We start from the raw sequence: 22,619 nt of genomic DNA, 5'->3' as shown, positions 1-22,619 counted from the left end.
ACTCTTTTTGTCTTTATCTAAATTTCATTTATAAAAAGATAAGTAATTTTCCTCCTCCCAATAATCTATGGGAAAATCTTAATTTGCATTACAGCAATAAAAAAAAAACCAACAACATTATTTTGACATATGAGAGTTTAAGAGAGACCATGATGCTTGCAGCTGTGATTTGCATTGTGTTATATTTTTACTGCTTCCTGTTCTGCAGTTCCTCTCTGGCTCTGACCAACTCCGCTCCACGAAGCAGCACATGTTTCCCTGAGTTGTCCAATGTGTCCTCCCTGTCAGACGGAGAGCTGCAGAGTCTGACGAGGAGCCTTCACACTTGTAGCCTGGTGTGTGTTGGCACACTCTGTGGGGCAGCTCTTCATGGTACACCAGTTCAGAAATAAGATCAGAGCTGGAGCCGCTCGGCCAGTTGGTGCAGGCTGGAGAGGGATGAAGGTCTGTGGCAGGCAGTGTCTCGTCTCTGCAGCACAAAATAAAACAAACAAACAAAAAAAAAAAACACAGTGTGGAAGCCAAAAAGACCGGATAATTACCAAATCATGTTTGTTCATCTTTTCGCAAACTTTACCAGCACAGGTTTTTTCTCAGGACGGAGTTAAACGGGAAGGCAAGATTTGACAAGTTGAATTCAATAAAAAAATCACACACAGACAGAAAGCTCAAGAGCCAACTGGCTTAAAATGGAGCATACATTTCAAAAACACAAATCTTACCAAGTATATTTGTCTCCGTTTCTACTGCCATTATCTTAGGACATTTGAAATAACACAACAATAACTGACAAGTAATATTTCAGTGTAGGAGCTTGTTTCAAGTCAACAATTATTGAATATTGATATAAAGTACTCGTTCCACTGGCAGATTTCTTCAATCCTATTTTTCCCATTTTAAAAATAAAAAGACATCTGTCAGTGGAACTAGTACTTTTTCACCAATATTGAGGAATTATTTTAAAACAAGTTCCTATATCTTGTTGAAAATGTATCTGTCAGTTAGTTTTGTCTTATTTCAAGAGTACTAAGACATTTCCACTAAAAATAAGACAAAAACACTTGGTAAGATCTTCTATTTTTTATAAAAACAGAAAACAGAAATGTTTTTTAACATTTAGATTTAACAAATAATTTCCAAAAAAAGTGAGAATACTTTAAATCTACTGTAAATTTGTAATTTCCTTTACACTAATCAGGTTAAAAACCATAAATACAAGCACAAATATCCCCAACCGGACACCCTTTGGGGACTTGTACCTCCATCATAATCTTTACAGATTAGGATGTAATCTGTAGAGATTATCAATGAGCTTTTGGTATAATTGTAGATGGATACCGGACCTGTCTACAGGCAGATTTGGTGAACTTCGACTTGGTTTCCTCCAGATCTTTTGCACACAGTTTACAAACTTCAGTAGGCTTGATGTCGGAAGCCATTCCTGAAGATTAATGCTAGCCTGACTTCAAAGTCTGTTCTTAATAACGGTTTTCATCTTTCTCCGGCTGGAAAGCCAGGCGTTTCATCCGTCTGACTCAGACTATGTTCCTTTGGATGAAAGAATGTTAGATTGAAAGGTCACCATGCAGCTTTCTTCCTGTGTTTAACCAGATCCAGGACTAGAGCCAGCAGGTAGCTGGTTCTGTCTAAAGACCCAATTTGGTAGAAAGGGGGAGGAAAAAAAAAAAAACGTCCACTCAAGCACGACATGACCTGGAGGACGCTGAAACACCAGCGTCAGTTTCCAGAGTAAGGTGAGACGAAGAACGAAGTCTCTTCTTCAAACTGTAAACTTTCAAGCTTTGCTGAAATGTCTTATGATCAGACAAGGCAAAAATTGAAAAACGTTTTGAAGAGTCAAAGTAAGATGTTCAATCAAAAAAAGTTGCATGACAATTGACAAATGAGATGAATATAAAATGTTTGGGAGGAGGGATGAGGGAACCGCCGCAGACCGGAGCTTTGATGTCGTGTTGGTAGTATGTTTGCCCAGCAGATCTGTTCTTCACAAGAGCCGGTAGCCAGTCAGACACTCTGGGTTACTGTAAGGATGCTGTATGAAGACAGGAAACTGCAGGTAGGACAGTCCCAACAAGCCAGTCTGTCCTCTGGCTTACCTGAAACACACACAAACAAAATCACCCCAGGCGGTTAAAATAATAAATCTGTGCACATTTATCTGTCTTGAAGGCGCTCACCTGTAATGTGCTGACACATGTCACACACTAACGCACAATGCTCAGGTACGGAGGAGCAGACGTGGCAGCCAGGAAGGACGAACTCCGTCTTGCAGCTCCATCCACCTTTAAACAACCTGGTGTGCTCAAAGATGAAACGTTGAAGACACTGCATGAAGCTTCAGTGGAAGACCCAAATGCAGATCCAGTCTTTACCTCTCTGGCGTTACGGCTTCCCCACTGCAAAACCGCTGCTGACCTGCAGGTGGCAATATGACCAGATCCCATCCATCCATCGGGCTTCCTGAACCAGTGCCGTGGTTGAGTTTTATGTCCCGTAGGGATATGTTTCTGATTTGAGATACTCGGGAAGGACGTGACTCACGGCTTGCTGAGTGAGAGGGCGGGGCTCAGAGGACTCTGTGTGTTTTCTCCTCAAATGTTTCAGCAGATGAGAGCAGTAACGATGCTTACAGAGAGGAGTCAGATTACCCAGGATGTCTGTAACACGCTCTGTTGAAAACCAGTGGGGGCAAAAATTCAGAACACAAAGAATCCGATTTGTTCAATTGGGAGGCGTGAAGTCAACGGAGACGAAAGTTGAAGTTTCCGAGATGAAAGTTTAGAACTTCTCTAAATCATCTGCTTTGGTTTTGAGTCTGTTACCACATAGTTTTCCTTCCCTCATTGACAAGTGGACAGTGAATAGCAGACTAATGAAGCATGAATTTTTCCTGCACGATTTTACAAAATACTAAACCTCTTGGAAAGCAAACTGAAGACAGACCAGCTTATTCCGCTTTATTTCAGTTTGAGTCGATGGGATGAAATGTGCTCAAAAAGTAAATTTAAAATAACTAGTTGACTTCAAAGGCATGACAGGACTCAGTGTTCCCCCACACGGCCTGAGGTTTCACACATTTTACAAGAAATATCTTCAAAATCAAATCAAAAAACGTATCCATTTCATCTACTCGCCATTTACTAAGTCAGATAGCGTATTATTATTATGATACATTTTCAAGGGTGGCTTTGTGGTCACTCACGTTAATTGAAATCTGTCTTTAAATATGCTTCGCATCTAAATAAAATCTGTTCTGATAAAAAAAAATTGTAGAAAATAAAAAGATGAAAGACGCCATTTTTGCCCCCAATCATTTACTGCATTTCACCTTAAACTGGTCAACGGTTGATGCATCCGAGCAAAGAAATATGAGCCACACGAAACTGATCTGCCTCATGAGTTCAGGATCTGAGCAGCTCAGAGTGTTAAAGGCCAGCGAAACTGGATCCATACAGAGGAGCTACATGTCAAACAGCAGAACTTTACGACCAGCCGACCTCCGTGAAAAGTCATGGAAGAGGAGGACGCACTCTGAATCACAACAGCGAGAATTACAAGCAAACTTTTTCCATTTTCTCTTTGCTTAGTGAATAATTACACATTGAAATCTGTAGTGTGTGGTTTGTACAGTTAAAGTAACTTTACAACCTGGTGGAAAATAGATAACTCATATTCAGACCTGTTTATTTTTCTTTTACTATGACACAGACGCAGTTGGCGGGAAAAGGGACGAGCTAAGTCCTAATTAGGAATATGAACACCTGTGAATCACAGCGTTAAAGAAGACAGATCTTCGCTGCTGGGCGATGCACGGCTTCATCTGGTCAGATGAGAAGACTGAAAGCAGATATTCTGTTATTCAGCCTCACTTCTGAACAGATGCATGCCAGCCGACCACCGTGCAATCCCGACACCAGGACGCTTGAGTGCGCCTCCCATTTGCCATTCTCCAGTTCCCAGCTTCCCCCTCGCCGCTTCATTCTGACAAACTAAACTGTCTTCATATCTGTCAGAACTGCCATGAGTGACCAGGCTGCTTCTTTTTCTTCTTCTTCTTCTTCTTCTCTGCCCTTGCCCGGATCGGAGGCTGTTTTTCCCTCACCGCTTGCGTCTGCGGAATGTTGCGAGGAACACGAGGAGTACCTGTCCTTGTTCTGTCTGGATGACTTGGAGCCCTTGTGTAAACACTGTGCAGCTGACAGCCACGCACGCCACAGGGTTTACCTTTCAGCGGAGGCCGCGACCGACTGCAAGGTAGGAATCTGGAATTTGGTGCCGCTTGTACCTCGACCTTTGACACTTTAAGCTGCATGCTTACGAGAAAGCATTGTAAATAAATCTTTTAGGAATAGAAACAAGGTGTTGACATGGAGTTGGAAGTTTAAATAGGAAGACACATTTAAACATTCAGGCTTTACACCCTAATCAGGATGATACTAGCCTGGTAAAATCCAGATCCTTGTTCTAGGCTTTGCTTCGTACAGATGGTCTGTTGAGAAATTATTTCTTTCTGGAGGTGTGGACTGGGTTGAGGTGTTAAATTTTACCCAGTCTCTAACCTCTGTCCATGTGGTATGATGCTATGAAGCTTACCGGACCTTGCCTGTGCTGTAAACAGCCATCCTCCAATGCGAAGAGAGAAGCGCCGAGCCGAACGGAGACGGCAGCTAAAGCTAACTAAATGTTTGAAAGTGTGGCCAAAACGGTCTGAGAAGCTTTGTTCACTTCCTCTGATGTCATTACTAAAACTACAGGCAAGCTACAATTGTAAAACAGTGTAGAAAATTGACATCATCGTTCATGACTTCTCCTTCTGTTCGCTAGAGAAATCCACTTCAATTGGAGAAAACCCAGACGGAGCAGTGAAGTGAAATTAGAATCGATAATATGATACAGTTGCTTAGTTAACATGCAAATCAGAAAAATCAAAAACAGCAAAAAGAATGTTTTTGCAAAAAGAATATATATATATATATATATATATATATATATATATATATATATATATATATATATATATATAAACAACAGTAAACAAACGGATGCACACACCTGAATCAGTAAATGGCGTTAAAGTGGTCCGTTTGTTGTGGTCTAAGGACGGAGTCATATCGTTTCTATCGCAACACGTGGGAATGACATCCTGTGGCGTTCAGTTCTTCACTGAATGAGCTCATGTGATTGGCCAGCACAGATACAGACTGTTTAAAACAGTGGCGGTTCTCACTTGACTCAGGCCCTGGGCGAACCCGTCCCTCTGCTCCCCCCCTCCAATTAATAACATTAAAAAAAGAAAACATGACACAGCAATTTGCTCTAATTGTGGACATGAGGAAGTTTAGATGACAAGTTATTTCCATGCTGATTCATTGCATGTTCTTGTGTCCTTGTTGACGCCTAACTTTACTGTTAATTGACACTTATACCCCAGGAAAACAAAAAGTAAATTGTTATTAATGAAAGTTTACTAGAAAATGTTTGTTTTTGTTTTTTGTTTTTTTTCTTGGCTGCTGAAATAAAAGACAAGTTCATTTTATGGGCCTTTCTTCCCTCGACATGACTGGCACTGTATTTATTCTAGACTATGTTTTCAATGTCAATCTTTATCTTACACCTTTACTTCGACAATATCCCAAATGATAAAAGAAAAAAAAAAGTTAAATTAAAATGGAAACAGACCTTACTTTCCCCCAGAAAGCAATAAAACAGATTACGAAGTGCTGAGAAACAGAACAGCTGGCATGAATTGACTTTTCCCCTCATGGACACCAGCTCATCAGACGACTGCCAACCAGAATGTCTGAGCGCTGGTATCTCAAGTCACAGCAGCCATGATGCCAGAAAGCCAAACCAAACATTTGCAAAAGTCATCAAAGTGACAGAAGAATTGCCAGAAGCGCCGAGTCTTACATGATCTGTCTGCCCCCCCCCCGTCTTGAGGCCCTCTCTGAGTGTTGTGTACTTTTTCCTCCGCCTGCTTCCTGAAGCCACATCCGGCAGATGTGTAAACAAGGAGGATTCTTTACAGGCCTCCATAAAATTTCTGGTAAATATGCATTTTCTCCTCCAAACAGATGCTGCCTTGTTTAAATTTAATGTGGCCCTGATTTACTAAGAGAGAATGTTCACAAATTATACTTGGCCGGTAATCTAAGTGGTCGTCTTTGCTAAAAATTTGGCTCCACAAGGATTTCATCACCATTTCATCACCATTTCATCATCATTTAATCTTTGAACGCATCTCTGGGATCCACTATAAATAATCAGAAATGTTATTTTTAGATAATTTAGTGCTTAGATCAGTACCGAGACACAACCAACAGCCGTGTAGGTTAACTCTGATCTTATAACACTAATGAGTCATAAAATGATGAGTTTATGAAGCACAACAGCTAATCTTTCTGTACGATTTGTCCACATTTGCTTGTCTGGAAAATGTTACAACCCTAAATTATCAATGAGTCCTATTAAAACCGAAAGGAGCTAATGCTAGCTTAGCATAGTGCATGTTTTAGGTATTTCCCTTCTGCCACACACCTGAATTGTATCTCTGGGTGATTAACAGGCTTCTGCAGTACTTGATGGTCATGCAATCATTATCAGCTGTTCTGGAATAGAGGCACATCTAAAACATGCAGAGCAGGGGGCGGTGAGGACCAGAGTTAAGAAACACTGAGTTAGTGTATTGTTGCTGTATGTGGTGAGCCAGGCAGTTCATTTAATGATCCAGCTAACTGTTGTCCAGGAAAATTATAATTCATTTCATAAGTCATACTTTATATGTGTAGCCTGGGAACACAGATATATGACTACATCTTTGGGATTTAAACTTCAGATATTAAGATGTTCACATATGAAGTTTAAAAATATTTCAGATTTCAAATTTTAAGGGTCATAGTGTGACCCTTTAGGGTCATGTTTTGCTGTGATCTTCTGGTTTTGGCTGTGTGTGTGTGTGTGTATACATATATATGTCAATCTTGAGGATAAAAACATAAAAGGCCTTTTGAAAAAAAAAGGAATATTCAAAACCAATTTTGAAGCAGCTCAGTAAAGTCAATCAAATTTTCATATTAGGTGGCTAGAATGTATTTTAACTTTAGATATCTGTAATTTTTTGTCTCAGTTGCACTTGAAGTTCAGTATATGTCCTCTCTTTGCTTTTGTGTATGGAAAAAGACAGTTTTTTTTGTCAACAAAGTTGATCAAGTTTTAGTTAGGTATTGTACATAATCTTTTCTAGAAATCAGGTCCGAATCATTGACCATGAAGCAGATTTGATTTAATTTGGTGGGAAATGTCTTATTTGTATAAAATTTATAATTTTTTGCTCTAAAATGTTGGATTTCTTTATAAAGTAATCAAATGCAAAGTCAGAAACTGCATTTTAATTATTTCCAAAACAAGTTAATCGTATGTATTCTATCCATAAAGCCTGGTTTTAAAGTTATTCTCCCTTCCAACACTAGGAGGAGCTTAAAACATCACTAACCGGATTAGACGTGAAGATTAAAAACTTCGAGGACGTAATGCAGGCCTGCAGAGCGGCATCCAAGTGCAACCAGGTGCATCTAACAGTAAAACAACAACAACAACAACACATTTCTTCACCTGTCTGCGTGTGTAAATAAGCTTTACTTTTAAAATCTTTTTAAAGACTGATTCCCACCTCACAGAGGAGATCATGAAGGAAGAATTTGAGAAACTTCATCAGTTCTTGAGAGAGGAGGAAGCAGCCAGACTTCATGCGCTGATGGAGGAGAAGGAGGAGAAGAGCAGGAAGGCTGCGGAGAGGATAAACCGACTAAACGAGGTGATGACATGTCTGGAGGACAAGATCCGGCTCACTGAACGGGAGCTGCGTGCCGGGGGAGAAGGAACTGAATACTTACAGGTTACGTAATCAAATTGTGGTTTTGTTTTGTTTTTTTTGGCGGTTAAAAAATTACCTAAAAATAAATTTCTCTCAAATCAATTATTTTTCACAGGAATACCAAGATACATTGAGTAGGTATGAGGATTTATCATATCCATATAAGCAGCAGCAAAAAAAAACAAAAAAAATCACCACCATCTGATTTTCCGTCCATGTTTACTCACTGCAGCACATGGTGCGGTAACGCCAAGCCGGAGAGGATTCACAGGCCTTTAATCAACGTGGCAAAACACTTAGGCAACCTCCGATACGCCGTTTGGGAGAAGATGAAACAAATCGCCCCCTATAGTTAGTGACCTCCCACGCATGCGCGTTCGTTTTCTCTGCGGTCTGCTCCGCTTCCCTGCTTTTGATGTCAGTCAAATACCCGACGTCTTCCAGCTCCGGTGACCCTGGATCCCGGAGCAGCAGGCCGGGCTGCGGGGGCGTCGTCTTCAGGGCTGAGCCGGTTCCATGTCACCGCTGGACCCCGGCAGAGCGCAGAGCAGCTCATAAACGAGCCCGAACACCTCCACCCGCATCCCCGCATCCTGGCAAGAGAGGGCTTTGACACCGGGGTGCACTGCTGGGACGTGGAGGTATCTACATGCTGCAACCTAACCCGAGTGAAGCTGAGTGATTCTTCAGTTCAGACAAACCTGCTGCTAAACGTTTGCGCAGCAAAAATGTTCCTTTGTGCAGCTCTCATTTTAAAGATATTAAGAAATGTTACCCAGAGGTCATGAAAGGTCAACCAGCCCCTCCCCCCTCTTCCTTCTTCCAATCAGATAAATCTGGTGTCAATCGACTCGCCTGTGTTTGTGCTGCTTTGATTTTGTAAAAGGTCAAAAGGCTGGTTGACCTCTTAACCTTTCAACTTTCACTAATGACTTCAAAGCCAAAGCAGAACAAACGACGAGGCAATTGACACCAAATTTGTCTGGTTTGAGGAAAGTGTTTGGGGCTGGTTGACCTCTCACGACCTCTGGAAACTTTTCTTAATATCTTTAAAATGACAGCGGCACAAACGTTTGACACAAGTTTTGTCTGATTTGAAGAAAGTGGGGGGGGAGGCCAGCCTCACTCAGGTATGTATAAGCTCACATTTCCACTGCGAGGCATGTGGTCACCTTCCTAAAATAATGCCCTAAAAGCATTTGCTAAAAAGTAAAAAAAAAAAAAAAAACACTTTTGGCAAAAAATGACTTGGGCGATAAGGTTATGAAGGTGACAATGTGTGTTTTTGTACAGTTGTGTTGTATGTTTACATTTTTAAACGGCTTCTAATTGATCAGTAGCTTTTAAAAGCTTTCCTTTTGACATTGGATGATGTTTCACTCTTTTTCTGTTCACTTCTTCCACCAAAACCAAATATTGTGCAGCATGCTTAAAGACAGAAAATGCAAACCCTGAAAAGGTATCCGCAGCAAATTAACAGCATTTAAATATCATGTCTTTGAAAAATCACACAGATATCCAGCAAAGACCCGACATGAGAGGTGCATCATCTTTTTTTTTTTTTTTTCCAAGAGAATCTCTCTTAATGATGAGATTGTTTCTCTGATTGCCCCAAGGTCCAGGGGAATAAAATGAATGGACATAAAAGCTACATCAGAAAATGAAGAGATAAAAAAAAAAGCATAGATAATACAATACGAAACCAGGAAAGAGGAAAACATTAAAACACGAGTAACGAAATGTCAAAAACATTGGTAAAAATTAAAATCTGTCAGAATTAGACAGATTGAGCTGGCTTTGTGAGCTTTAAAGTTTTGACTAAACATGCGGTGTTTTTACACGCACCGTTCAGCAGAAAGGAGAGTCAAGGCTGAATAGATTCGTGGGAGTTCTGGAAAAGTTGTTTTTGTAGGAACATAATTAATCTGTAACATCTGCCCTGATGGGAGGAGCTGGGACAGGTTTTATCTTGTTTTAGAAAAACTTCTTTGATAATATTTTTCCCCGCACATCCTGTGTCGCTGGTCACCTCGTGGTAACTCCATTCTGATCATGTCCTTTTCCTGATTTTCATCACAGGCTGGAGAAGCTTTGGAAACTTTGGTTCAGCTGGAATATGAAGCCACCAGGCTGTTTGTCAGGAGGACATCTATAGAAACAGATTCTGAGGGAGGTTAGCTAGTTTAAAAACTTAAACTATGTGTTTTGTAGACATGAATATAATTTGCTAGCACGGAAGAGGCGGATACGCAACTGTGACTCTCAAAATACAACACTCCACTGCTCCTGTTTTGACATATGCTGAAGTGAGATAGGACTTCCTTGCGGTCCTAAGATCTCCATTTGGTGTTCAAAAGCAGGATAAACATTTCACTGCCAGGTTCTGAATCAAACTGTTACATGAAATTTTGCAAACGGGTCTTTATTTGAGGGTTTTGATGGGAAAACAGCCATGGTTGCAAAGTGCAAAGAGCAGGCGGGTCAGCACACGACCCTGCGGCACTCCTGGCACATTTTACCAACTGAGAAAGTCCAGAAAATAAAGACTTGGTACCAATAAGGGACGTGTTAACCAGGAGGACATTTAGACAATCTCACGTGCAGCAAGAAATAACGATTCTTTCCGAACTTTTAGGCTAAAGGTTCATCTTTCGTCTCTCAGGTTGGGGAGACCAACAGATGGACAGTGGGTGTAGCCGCTCCGTCAGCGCTGAAAACCGCCACATGTGAAGCATCTCCAGAAGCCGGACTCTGGTGCATCGGGCTCAAGGACGGAGAGTACCAAGCTCTCACGACTCCCACTCAAACCCTCGACGTCGGCACCTCACGCCGCCTCAACAGAGTCCGAGTAAAGTTGGACCTCGAAGGAGGGGCGGTGACGTTCATAGATGCTGACACGGACGCGCCTCTTTTTACCTTCCCGCATTGTTTCGCAGAAGCAGTTTATCCTTACTTTGAGGCGTCGTCTGCAGGTGGAGGCGTTGCAGTGCTGGAGCAGAGAGTGAAGATCAGCTTGGAGTCGGAGGATCGGCCCGCAAAGGGCAACTCTCCCACGGAGAACGGTACTACAGCAGAGATGGCGAGAGAAACGGACGCCGAGAAGAAGTCGGCCGAATTATGTTGTGAGAAAAAGGAGGAATCAGGAAAACCTGAAGGGAAGGAGAAGACGCCAAACGCCAGACATGTTAAGAAGCAGAGCAGAAAGAGCAGGTTTAACGTGAGCTACCATGTTTCACTGAACAAAGCCCTGAGTGATGCCAACTAGTTTAACAATAACTTATTCTTATTAATAATGGAGAACCAACACGCACTTTTATACCCTTAGATCTAGTTTTATCAGAACAAGAATCCAGAGAAACCCCTACTAGTTTATAAATGTGGAGTACTTTGTTTTTATTTTATTTTGTTTGTATTTCCTCTAATTCATGTGAAGCACTTTGAATTGCCTTGCTGCTGAAAATGTGCTGTAGAAATAAAAATCACCTTACCATCACTCACCGTGGAAACCTCAAATAAATCTAAGTGCAAACTGTGATAAAAGAAGAGAGACAAATGTGATAAAAAAAAAAATTAAGATCAGGTGCAATATTTTACATTGTGCAAATATAATTAGTTTCTTTGTTCTGCAGTAAAATTACCAAATGGTTGATCTTTAGTTGATGCATTTTAAGATCAGTGTGTAAGAAGTTTCTCAAACATTTTACATACAACATTTATTTGAAAAATCAACAAGGTTTCCATCGCACAATGGAGTTTTCTTAAAATAGTAATAAAATATACAGCCGACTCTATGGGTGTCCTCTTGTCTCAGAGAGAAACTTTGCCCTCAACGATCGCTTTACACAATTCATCATCAACAGCCTCGTAGCGTCCGGCCCGGCTGTTCAGAAAATAGATCTCCTCCCCCGTGTGTTGTGGCTTAAAGCTTTCCTTCTGCAGGCGTGTTTTTTGAATTTTAAATGTACCTGAGAGGGAAAAATAGAGGAAAGAGTTTGTATTTCAGCTCTTTTCGAAACATGTTTGAGTCCTTGAATTGCCGCCTCACCTGTAGTGTCCACAGATGGCATGAATCGCAGGAAGACGGGTCGTGCGTAGGAGGGAAGGTGTTTTTGTACGGCACTCAGAAACTCATCAAGGTCCAAATCGGCTCCCGTGTGAGCAATGGCCGCCATGCCGGCTTTGCCCTCCACGCCTGCACAAACGCAGGAGGCTCTTGAGTTTTCAGGTTTGGCTTCGTTTGTAGGTGTCGTGTGTGTGTGTGTGTGTGTGTGTGTGTGTGTGTGTGTTTGTTTGTAATACCTTGTGGGGACGATTTTCCTGACATATACTACGTTGTGGGGACCAATCGCTCCTCGTGGGGACCGGAGCCTGGTCCCCACGAGGAGAAACCCTGTTTTTGGGTCAGGGGTCAGATTTAGGGCTAAGGTATGAATTGAGTTTTGGTTAGGGTTAGGTATGTGATGGTTAGGGTTAGGAAAAGGGTAAAGGTAAGGTTTAGGCTGTAGAAATGAATGGATGTCAATGGAAAGTCCCCACAAAGATAGCAACACAAACATGTGTGTGTGTGTGTGTGTTTTCCCCGTCTCATCCGTACCTGGAACAGACACTCCGTAGACGGCTACGTCGGTGTGTCCCAGCAGCCCACTGAGGACCCCCTCCACCTCTGTGGTGGAAACGTTCTCCCCCTTCCAGCGGAACGTGTCCCCGCTGCGGTCCCTGAAGTACATGTAGCCGTATTCATCCATCACCAGCACGTCGCCTGGTGGACACAAAACGCAAAGATGGAAAAGAAGGAATCAGGAATTTCATCCGTGAAGTAGAAATCGAAGATAATTATCCTTCTGAAATAACAGAGTAAAAGTGGCTGGATCGATCCAAAAATACCGATATCGATACCAAGTTGGTATCAGTATCGGATCGATACTTTAGATTTGGATTCTATCTTTTTATTTTATTTTTGTATCAGTGTCTCAGCTCTTCCTCAAAAAAGATTTTGTTTCGCTTTGCTCTCAAATGTTTTTTCCCCCACTTTATTTAGGAAAAATGTACAAAAATCATGTTATTAAAGTATTTTTTAGATATCTATAAACTTTGTCCAGATTCTGTCCAAGGTTTGAACAAAAATAATTCAAAGGTTGAATAAAAAGTATCATTGTCAGTATTGGTATCATGCATTCGGACCCTGTATTTGGTTGGCATTGGATCGATGCTAAAGTACCTCTGTTACGGAGACTTCCACGTCCTGTTGGTGCCTCTAGTGTCAGAATTCATATTTTATTGTCAGACGCAACAATTTAGAAAACCCCAACGTTTGATTTTAGTACATTCAGTGTGATATAATGATAGCAGGGGATGTTGGCATTTGTTCAGCTTTGCTGCAGACTCCAGCTGGAACCCTGTGTTTTGTTTTGGTTAGCTGAGTCTAAAAATAGGCTTTTTCAGCTACAAACACCACAGGTGGGTTTGGATGTGGACCAATGGATGAGATTTGGAAAAGCACATCATGTCCACGAGTAAGTACAGGGAAGGTTTTGTGATGCTGGTTATATTTATTTTTTTATTTATTTATTCCAAAAGCCTGGGGAACCTTACTGGAGGTAAATGGTTCATGATTGGATCGTTCACTACAATAATAAGCCAATCAGAAAACTGTGACAAGACGGTGCCAAGAAGTAGAATTAAACACCTAGATATTTCTAAATTGTTCAGTGCCAGATTATGTTTCTGTTGTATTTTTTTTCTCTTTTCAAGCTGGCACTGCAGAGCCACTCGCAACAAACTATAAGCTTTCATTTTTTGGTTAGAAGGTTATCCAAGTCTTAGGAGGAAAATAAAACACCATTAGAGAATCTATTATTAAACATGTCCCGTTCTTCCAGTCACAGGGAGCTGAAGCCCGCCTTATCTTGAGCTGACCAGCAATCGGAGAACACAGACGAATTGTCCTTGTGTCATTTTTACACCTCTGCGCGTGTCGCTGCAACGTCTCCTCCAGCTTCCTTACACTGAGAGCCTTTGTTTGGAGACGGCAAGGCTGGAAACCAGAGCCCAGACGTGACATCATTATTATTCAGAAACCGACACGCGGACAGCGTGCAACATGCCTGAGACGTAAGCGGAGTCTCCCATCTGGAACACATGGTGAGCTATTTTCTGATTGGTCGAGTCCCGATCAGCGTAGCCGTCGAACCGCCTGAGCGGATCCTTGTCGCTGATGCGGCCCACTAGCATACCCGGCTCCCCTGCAGAGGCAAAGGCAGATGTGAGGTTTGGGAACCTGTTTGATACCTTTTTCTTTTTTTTTTTTAGTTTAAGTGTGTGTGTTGTGTTACCAGGCAGACAAGGTATGCAGAGTCCCTGCGAATCCCTGAGCAGCTCCTTCTCGCCCTCTTTCACCTTGACCAGGCGGATGGGGTAAAGGTTGGGCAGGATCCGGCTACTGAAACCACAAGCTCCCACCTGGATGGGTGAGACAGGACGCGTCTGAAATCCTTGAGCTCAGCAAGTGTTGGGTTAATCTTCTTATTATAGTCTAAACAGAAGAGTAGATAGTTTAACTTGTTGGGGAAATAAAGGCAGTAAGTAGGACGCAGACGTTATTCGGACTGTAACGCGATTCTTTCGACAGCCGTGTCTCCACCGCAAACGTAAACAATAAAGGCTGATTCTGATTCAAGAAGTGACAAGGTGGACGTTAAACAAAACTAACTTACTTAAATGAGGGTCTAAAAACTAAAGTTGGGTTTGGGCCTTTAGTTAAAGTTAATAGTCTGGTTGGACTGGGCCAGGTTGGTTCTAAAGTCTCAGCACACCTTTCCATCTATGTTGATCAGGCTGCAGTTGCACTCGGTCGCGCCGTAAAACTCGCCCACTCTTTGGATCCTGAACCTCCGGACGAACTCCTCCCAAACAGAGGGACGAAGGCCGTTGCCGATGGCAACTCTGACCCGGTGATGAGCTTCGGACGGGCGGACAGGCTGAGCCAACAGGTAGCGACAGATCTCGCCGATGTACTGGATTACCTGGGTTTTTGACGCACAAGGAGAGACAAGTCACATGGCAGATTTGGCCGAGTCGTTTACAGACGCGCCTGAAGGAAATCGATCGTCCGGCTTGCGGCGGCGGCGTGAACTCACGGTGCAGTTGTGTTTAACGCAGTCGTCCCAGAAGCGACTGGCTGAGAACTTCCTCCGGATTACGACTGTCAAGCCAAAGAGCAAACATTGTCCCACGCCCATGATGGTCCCTGTGCAAACAAACAACACATACAGCAAAAACAACCGAAGAGCCAAACCCAAGAGATTCTTTTCAGATACTTTAGAAACAGATGAAAGCAGCTTTTTTTTTTTTTCTTTCTCACACTTAAATGTTTCAGATCATCAAAAACATGTAATACTTGTCACAAACCACAGATGTTGTTAGAAAGGTGTTGAAAAACTGCTTTATTCCTTTGCATGCATTTTGTGATTTTAATATATTCCTCTGGAGGAACAAAGGTGAAAAGATCAAAATTGAGATGTTCAGCTTGTTGTGAAAAAGTGGGATATGGGTAAAAATAAAAAAAAAATCTGATTTGTGTAGCATTCGCCCTGCTGTGTGCACTTAGCGTTAGTTTTGCTCCCTGAGTGTTAATTAGCTTCTCTCCCTCAGTTTCCCTGCTTTCCCTCTTGCTGCAGCTGCTCCCCATCTTCTCTGATTAGTTCATCTGGTCCTGAATTTCTGCCTCAGCAGTTAAGCTCCTGGTTTTTCACTGTTCCCTTGCTGGATTCCTACATTTCACTGCCTGCATTCCCCCTGTAATGTCACTGTTTACCTTATTGTCACAGGACTTCATTTAACAACAGCTTAGCGCTACACTCGAGTCCTTTCGAACCTCAAAAAAATGACATTATCCATAAATAGAGAAAACGGCGAACCTTTCCAGCAGTGAAGTGAGTGCATCAACTCATCCAAAAGGTCATGAAACGGCCAAGGAAAACATCTGAAGCGCTGCACATCTTAGTTTCCTCAGTTAATGTCAATGTTCAAGATTTAGCAAACATAAACAGAACTGGGCAAAAATGCCAGCCGAGACCAAAAGGAACACAAAGTGTCGTCTCACGCTTGCCAAAAATCATCTTCGTCATCCTCAAGACTTTTTTGAAAAATATTTTATAGACCGAAACAAAAGCTGCCTTGGGGAGGAATATATTTTACACAACAGGCTGAGGTCCAGACAGATTTTTGTTCCTCTAATTAGTAGATGAAATAAGAAAGCTGTAATCAGGAAGATAATTTGAGTAACAAAAAGGAGCAAAAGCCTGGACAGAATAAAACATATATATGGCAGATTTTTTTTTTAAAAAAAGGGTGTGATAATTACAAAGATGCATTGTTCAGTAAAAACGGGGCCTACCTGCGGAGTGATAGAGAGGAAGGCAGTTGTAGAGGACGTCATCGGGACGCAAGCCAAACGAATGAAAACCGAAGGCAGCGATGCGGAAATAGCTGCCAAGCCAAGTGGAAGAAGAGACAATCAGCATTTGTCAAGGTACGATGGCACACCGCAGAGGGTTTGATCGGATCTCAGTCAGAAAGCGTTCCCTCAGCATGATGGCGCCACTCCCTTGTTTCAACATGGGGTTGGTGTTTTCAGGGTGATGCGTCGTGTTAGTTTTTCTCCCATTATGTTTTATTTTACATCTTGGCTTAAAAAAAAAAATAATTTTAGTTTCATCTGAGCAGAAAACGTCTTCATGTGTTCGGTTCAGCTCCTAAAAGGCGCGTTGCAAATTGGAAATAGAAAATCTCATGGCTTCTGCCACACAGCTTCGTAGAAAATCTTCCACCTGAGCCGTGCAACTCTGCAGCTCCCCCAGAGTTACCACTGGTGAACTATTTGCTAACAGGAAACTGGTTTCCTTGTGTCATGCAGTCTTTTCATGAAAGACCTTCTGTGTGTTACGCAATCTGATGTGGGTCAAAGGTCACCTGTACATTAACATTTTTGTCTGACTTAGTCATATCAGCCGTTTCTAAATACATGACAAACATGAAGGCGACTGCTGTTCATGCTGGTTCATCGCTGATTCATTTCCAGCAGAGCTTTGGTAAAATGTTATTGTTAAATATGAAGGCTTTTATTTTGTAGAGCATCTATAGGACTTATTTTGAAATGTCATCACTGCGCTCAGTTGAGGCTGGTTTAGTTGGGCAGGTTTCTACAATGGCTCTTAAAAATAATAAAGGTCCAACTAATGTTTTAAATATAGAAATAAGAAATGCAGGTTTTTTAGTGTTAATTCCTCTTTTCTCGTTGAATAATGGCACTGAATTCCACAACAGAAGATGATATTTAGATATGAATGTATATACTTTTTTTCTTTAGGTTAAGACGGAAAGTAGGATAGATTTTTTATTTTTTTACTTTTATGTTGTTTTTTATTACTTAAAAAAAACAATAATTAAAAATTCCTACAGTAGATATTTACCTTTTTAATTATTTGCTCATGTAACACTTGTTACATGAAAATGTCTCCCCGTACTGTAAAGGTTGCAGACTATTAGTCATATAGAACCTATTCATTATCCTAATCTATTGTCTTTTGTTGGTCATAAAAGAAAGGCTTTTGTTTTGAAAAGCTCAACGTGACCCCATCTGGTCGCATGGCAGTAGTGGAGCTAAGCCCAAATGCTTTCGAGTTGAAAAGCAGCAGAGAACTCAAACGGTATAAAACAAACAAACATGCATTTAGGAGTTAAACATCTTTGGCTGTTTTTGAGCAACACGTTGCCGTTCAACATTCATCAAACCAATCGAAATAAACTCACCGGCTGTGCACCACTACCGCTGCCTTTGGCATCCCGGTTGTTCCAGACGTGTAAATGTAGAAAAGTCTGTCTGCAAGCCAGCAGAAACCCAATGCGCAGAGACGTTAAAAAGCTTTCTAGTGATTTCGGTGTCTGTTGTCACGTTCAGCATAACTTTTACTTGTACGACACGCTCCCAGATTCCCCCCCCCCCCTGCCCCCACATTAGCACCTAATATGTTCCTTTCTCCCCTGACAGACCGAGCAAGCAAAGACATGAAGAATAACTCAGGAATGCGATACAACAACGACAAGACAGAAACAGAACTGAATAGTTGGGATGTTGCCAGTCTAGAGTGATTTTTTAAATATAACTTTTAATGACATTTAAAGAGTTACAACACCACGCAAGAGACCGATGGTGAGGTCTGCATGAGCGTTTTTGTGCTGTCTGCGTGTTAATACGGGTTGGATCGCAAGAGAAAGAGAGCAATCTGGCAGGCAAAGACCTGCTGAGAAAAATGTGGTGCAATCAAAGTATTTAAAAAAAACCCCCATGAAATATAACTGCAGCCACGCGCATGCACACATTAAGCATTGGGGGGGCTAAACAAGCTGCAGAGTGTTACCATTGAAGCCTTTCCTCAGCTTGTAATACGGCGGGTGTGTGGGCGAGCAGGTCAGCAGGGCTTCCAGACTCTGGGCCTGGAAGCTGCAGCGCCGCTCCCCATCCTCCTCCTCACCGCCCGTGCAGAACAGAGTCGTGCCGGGCTGCAGGGATCCTGACACCTCTGACACCGCTGAAAGAAAAACAGAGCGTGGTGCGCATAGGAATGCGGAGAGGGGCAACACTTTTCCTCAAGAGATTGCTCACAAAAAAAAAAAGATTCATAGCTTGTATTTCGGATGAAATCTTCTGCAATCGGTTCGTTTTGATACGGGTGCGTCTCAGCGAAACGTTAATGTATTTTAATAACGTGATGGGTTAATTATGAACTGTGACATGTTGTGGTAATATTCGGTGATTTTGCCAAACAACTAGCCAAGAACAACAGGAGTAAACCCTGTGGATTTATTGACGTTTCTATTTCAGGTTGGTTCAATTACCAAGATGATTCACGAAAGAACAAAGACTGCCAGAATATATTAGATATTTTTTATTACCTTTTTTTCAAATAAAGAAGCTAATTTACACTTCTTTAGGAAATACTTAAGAAGTGTAAATTAGCTTCTTTGCCTTTTAAACAATGTGATTGGGTCGCTTTACTTTGCAGGAGTCTTGGATCGTTCCTCCTGACAGAACTGAGTGAAGTTTGCAGTTCGCCTTAGTCACACACACGTCTTTTCAGCTCTGCTCTCAGGTTATAGGAGAGACATCAGAGCTTCGTGAAAAACAGATGTTTCTTGTCTTTTAGGCACTTTGTAGCTCATTTTAAATGGGTAGACCCGTTTTAATTTAGTCTTTCTTCATGATATCATCTATGTCTTAAGTGCTCCCTGCACCTTCTGCTGCATGTGCTGACCCACGTAACATGATCCTGCCACCACCGTACCTTACTGTTGGGATGGTTACGCTTGTTTCTTTTAAATGCAGTGATGGTCACTCTGGCCAAACGTTTCAATTTCAATTAGTCCAAAAAAAAAAAAAAAAAAGGATGCATCTCCAAACAAACAAACAAACATAGGGTCTTTGTCCAATGAGTGCATTTCCAAACTGTAAGCTGGTTTTTGGAGTAATGGATTCCTCCTCACTGTGTGGTCCGATATTGGACTCCTTCCACTCTAATGACACTCTGACCAGCTTTAGACAACGACTTCACAAAGTCTTTTTGCTTTTGTTTTAAGGTGGATTTGTATATTTTGCTAATTTTCATCTCTGGCTCATTGATTGCATTTGTTCGAACAAACATTTGTGGCACGTTTTGGCATTTGGAAATTGTTCCCATGGCTTCATGGTTCACAGTTCACTTCCTGATACCTTGACTGCTTTTAATGTTTCCATTAAGCCACACAAAGGAGAAGTGTGTTTGAAGTGTTGCCTCCACCAGGTTTGTGTCCTTTTCACTCAAAGTCTGTAAATGAATCAGTTAGAAAGCCTTAAAGTCATTCCCTGAGTTTTTGTTAGAAAAAGAAAAAAAAAACCTTTGTAATCTTGCAGTATTTAAACTTGTAACTCTGACAAAAGTAGTGCAAAAAAAATTCTCTCTAAAATTGTTTTTACAATTTTGGCATTTAGCAAATAGAAAGAAACTGACCAAAAACAAAACATTTTATCCGATTCAGTGTCAGACAATGAGGGGGGAAAAAAAAACCCGTCATTTTGTGCAGCGAATGTATCTTTATGTCGGGCGCGTGTCGCTTTGCCTCCCACCTTCAGTCATTTCGGCTCCAAACACCACGGCCCGAGCGCCAGATACTCCAACGCAGTGCAGCAGCGATTCCTGCCGCAGGTTGTGGTTGATGAACGCGGCCTCCACGCCCACCATGGCCAGCCCCAGCCACAGAGCGACCACCGACGGATGACTCTCCATGTACAAGGCCACCACATCCCCCTCAGCCCAGCCCTGGGCCAGAGCCAAGTGAGCCACGGCGTTGCATCGCTCCTGCAGATCTTTAAAACTCCAAACCTGGAGGAAATACAAATGCAAAAGTAAATAAGTTTCATTCAGATTTCTTTGGGGATTTTGCACCACTTTTGAAATGTCTTTTTTTTTTTTTCTCACCTCTCCTGTAGCCTCAAAGATCAAGGCGGGTTTGTCTGGATGCTGCAGCACCTTCTGAGCAAACAAGGCAGGGATGGTTCTTTTATTCTGCACATTTCTGTGCATGGAAAGTCTTACTTTCACAATAGCAGCCAGACACCTGTTGAAAAGAGGGGACAAAAATGGAGGGGATGACGGAAAATCAGGAAGAACAGGAGTAAGACGTGCACAACAGAACACTTGCATACATCAGGTCTCTCTTGATGGTGCATGCAGCAACACGAATGTTCTTCCAGGACCCCATCCAGACCGCAAGGACGCCCAGCCCTGCAATCAGGCCGGGCAGCCAGGGGATGGAGACGGGCCTCAGGGGAGCCAAGAAGACCAAGCTCGCAAGGACACAAATCAGCAGCTTCATTGTCTGCAATAAGAAAAAAAAAACAAAAAAAACAAAACAAAAACAAACAGGATTCAAAAAGAGTATGAGGGGGGAAAAAATGGGTTTTAAGAAACAGAGAGGGAGACGATTTATTTACCTGTTCAGGGATTTTATAAAAGGCTCCACTGGGAAGGAGAATCCAGAAGTAATTAATGCACAGGGTGAGCAGCAGCAGCCGCTCAGAGCAGATGTTTCCAGAGCAGCTGTCAGAAATAAAGTGCCTGATAAGCAGCGCATAGCAGAGAGCAGAGCAGGTTGCAACTCATAGCTCCAGCGTCACAGTGGGGTGTGTTACTCATCTGCCCCGGAGCCAAAACCGAGCTGTATTTTTACGAGGAACAAGGAGCTTTTTTTTTTTTTTTCTTACTTTATGGGTCTTGTCAGAATAATGCCGGGGGCGCAATGATGGCTTCGAGAAAAAAAAAAAAAAAGCATGGGGTTTAGGAGTAACTTGCTAAGAAATATTGACTCAAATACTGCTGTATTTGAACCTGTATGTATGCTTTTGTCCTACTTTGGATTACAGTGATCCCTCGCTATAACGCGTGCAGTTTTTGTTTTGTTTTTTTCACAGTGCATTGTGTTCTGCGTCCTGATTGGCTAAACAGTCTCCGAGCTCCTTCTCTACCTGTGTGCCAATAACGTAACGGTATTTAAATATAAGTAATACAGACTGGCCATTCAGGAGATGAAAGCTGAAAACTTTGAATGCCTGCTGGAAAAAAACAAAAAACAAAAAAACAAACTGTGGCCAGAGGCAGCGCAAAACCCGACCAGAGGCTCGGTTGACGAGATCCATCACTCTGCCGTAGATACAGCAGTGAATCTCGCTGGGCAGCGTGGAGGAGACGCTTTAATCACATGACTACGGATCACATTAAGGCCCGATTGAACACGCACATCCGCTGACCTGAGAACAGGTTTTGTTCTTTGGTTTTAATGTAGAGTATTTAATTGTGCTGTATAATAATTGTAAAGCTAAAGGTAACTACTTCGCGGATTTCACTTCGAAAAACGATGATTTTTAAAAATACAATTCGTGTTTTTAAAAACGTCTGAACTTAATGGGGGAAAAAATTACAAAAGTTTATGTACTATTTATAAAGGCCGTTCAAATGAATAATTAAAAGCTCCAAATTTATTAGCCTGACCCCATTTCCTTCGTGCGCCATTTCCGCTGGATTTCTTCTGTTCAGTCCGAGTTTTCTCCCATTGAAGTGGATTTTTTCCTGTAGAATTTTAACCGGACCAATCAGCGAACAAAAGGAGAAGTCGCGGGCGATGTGACGTCATTTTCTGCGCTCTTTTTAGGATGGCAGCGGAGGAAGAGAATGAAGCCGTTCAGTCCGTGTTGGCCACGCTTCCATAAATACTGAATCAACATTATTAGCAGTTAGCCATTAGCTTCAGCTCGCCACTTCTCTCCTGGCAGTGAAGGACGGTTGTTTACAGCGCAGGTGATTTCCGGTAAGCTTCATAGCACTGAAACTGTATGTCATGGACAAATATTAGCATTTGGGTAAAATTTAAAGTCGTTTCCAGACTCTCAGAACTAAGCAAGGTGTTGAAGAAGAGGGTGGTTTTCATCAGGCTTATTTATATAACAATAATCCCCATGATGTATGTAAGCTTCTAACCAGATGTCTGAAAACAAATTAGGAGCTTATAAATGAAAACTCTGTGCCAAATCTAGTGTCAGTTCAGCCTTGTGTGGTTTCTTCACAGTTTGTCTAGTCCACTGTCTAAGACCTTTTGAGACTCATGAGTGTGAGATGACTCATTTCCTTACATTTCA

The 22,619-nt window shown here is 42.0% G+C and overlaps 2 protein-coding genes and 1 pseudogene across 3 annotated transcripts; 1 reads left to right on the top strand and 2 right to left on the bottom strand.

Moving 5' to 3' along the window:
• Positions 1–2: 2 nt before the first annotated feature.
• Positions 3–2,715, bottom strand: LOC106922037 (uncharacterized; annotated as a pseudogene). Its single transcript, XR_015762360.1, has 5 exons — positions 2,408–2,715; positions 2,199–2,314; positions 1,890–2,117; positions 681–683; positions 3–592 (listed from the first exon to the last, which is right to left on the bottom strand). The product of XR_015762360.1 is annotated as an uncharacterized LOC106922037 (transcript).
• On the top strand, positions 2,208–11,683 carry LOC106922036 (zinc-binding protein A33-like). The gene is made up of 7 exons (XM_014994130.2): positions 2,208–4,275; positions 7,491–7,586; positions 7,679–7,915; positions 8,010–8,032; positions 8,127–8,245; positions 8,339–8,535; positions 10,557–11,683. Exons 1-7 carry the CDS (start codon positions 4,042–4,044, stop codon positions 11,157–11,159), a joined length of 1,509 nt encoding a protein of 502 aa, XP_014849616.2. The 5' UTR covers positions 2,208–4,041; the 3' UTR covers positions 11,160–11,683.
• LOC106922034 (long-chain fatty acid transport protein 1-like) lies at positions 11,593–21,135 on the bottom strand. Its single transcript, XM_014994128.2, has 14 exons — positions 20,922–21,135; positions 20,634–20,806; positions 20,407–20,545; positions 20,055–20,310; positions 18,313–18,483; positions 17,705–17,774; positions 16,290–16,381; positions 15,031–15,140; positions 14,707–14,916; positions 14,227–14,353; positions 13,999–14,136; positions 12,489–12,653; positions 11,940–12,086; positions 11,593–11,859 (listed from the first exon to the last, which is right to left on the bottom strand). Exons 2-14 carry the CDS (start codon positions 20,801–20,803, stop codon positions 11,702–11,704), a joined length of 1,953 nt encoding a protein of 650 aa, XP_014849614.2. The 5' UTR covers positions 20,804–20,806; positions 20,922–21,135; the 3' UTR covers positions 11,593–11,701.
• Between the last annotated feature and the right edge of the window lie 1,484 nt (positions 21,136–22,619).

This window comes from Poecilia mexicana, unplaced genomic scaffold (assembly GCF_051168715.1).
Source record: "Poecilia mexicana isolate PSO_F unplaced genomic scaffold, ASM5116871v1 scaffold_2, whole genome shotgun sequence".
Taxonomy (NCBI): domain Eukaryota; kingdom Metazoa; phylum Chordata; class Actinopteri; order Cyprinodontiformes; family Poeciliidae; genus Poecilia; species Poecilia mexicana.
This window is presented reverse-complemented; position numbering and strand designations above follow the sequence as displayed.

What these genes read in the sequence shown, in the direction of transcription:
- LOC106922034 (XM_014994128.2), bottom strand. Translation starts at nt 20,803, where the DNA reads ATGAAGCTGCTGATTTGTGTCCTTGCGAGCTTGGTCTTCTTGGCTCCC. An exon ending in GCTGAGGAAAGGCTTCAATG is followed by an intron (nt 17,775 to 18,312) that starts GTAACACTCTGC and finishes GCTGGCTTGCAG; the next exon opens with ACAGACTTTTCTACATTTAC. An exon ending in GCGGTAGTGGTGCACAGCCG is followed by an intron (nt 16,382 to 17,704) that starts GTGAGTTTATTT and finishes TTGGCTTGGCAG; the next exon opens with CTATTTCCGCATCGCTGCCT.
- LOC106922036 (XM_014994130.2), top strand. Translation starts at nt 4,042, where the DNA reads ATGAGTGACCAGGCTGCTTCTTTTTCTTCTTCTTCTTCTTCTTCTCTG. An exon ending in AGGCCGCGACCGACTGCAAG is followed by an intron (nt 4,276 to 7,490) that starts GTAGGAATCTGG and finishes TTCCAACACTAG; the next exon opens with GAGGAGCTTAAAACATCACT. An exon ending in TACCAAGATACATTGAGTAG is followed by an intron (nt 8,033 to 8,126) that starts GTATGAGGATTT and finishes TACTCACTGCAG; the next exon opens with CACATGGTGCGGTAACGCCA.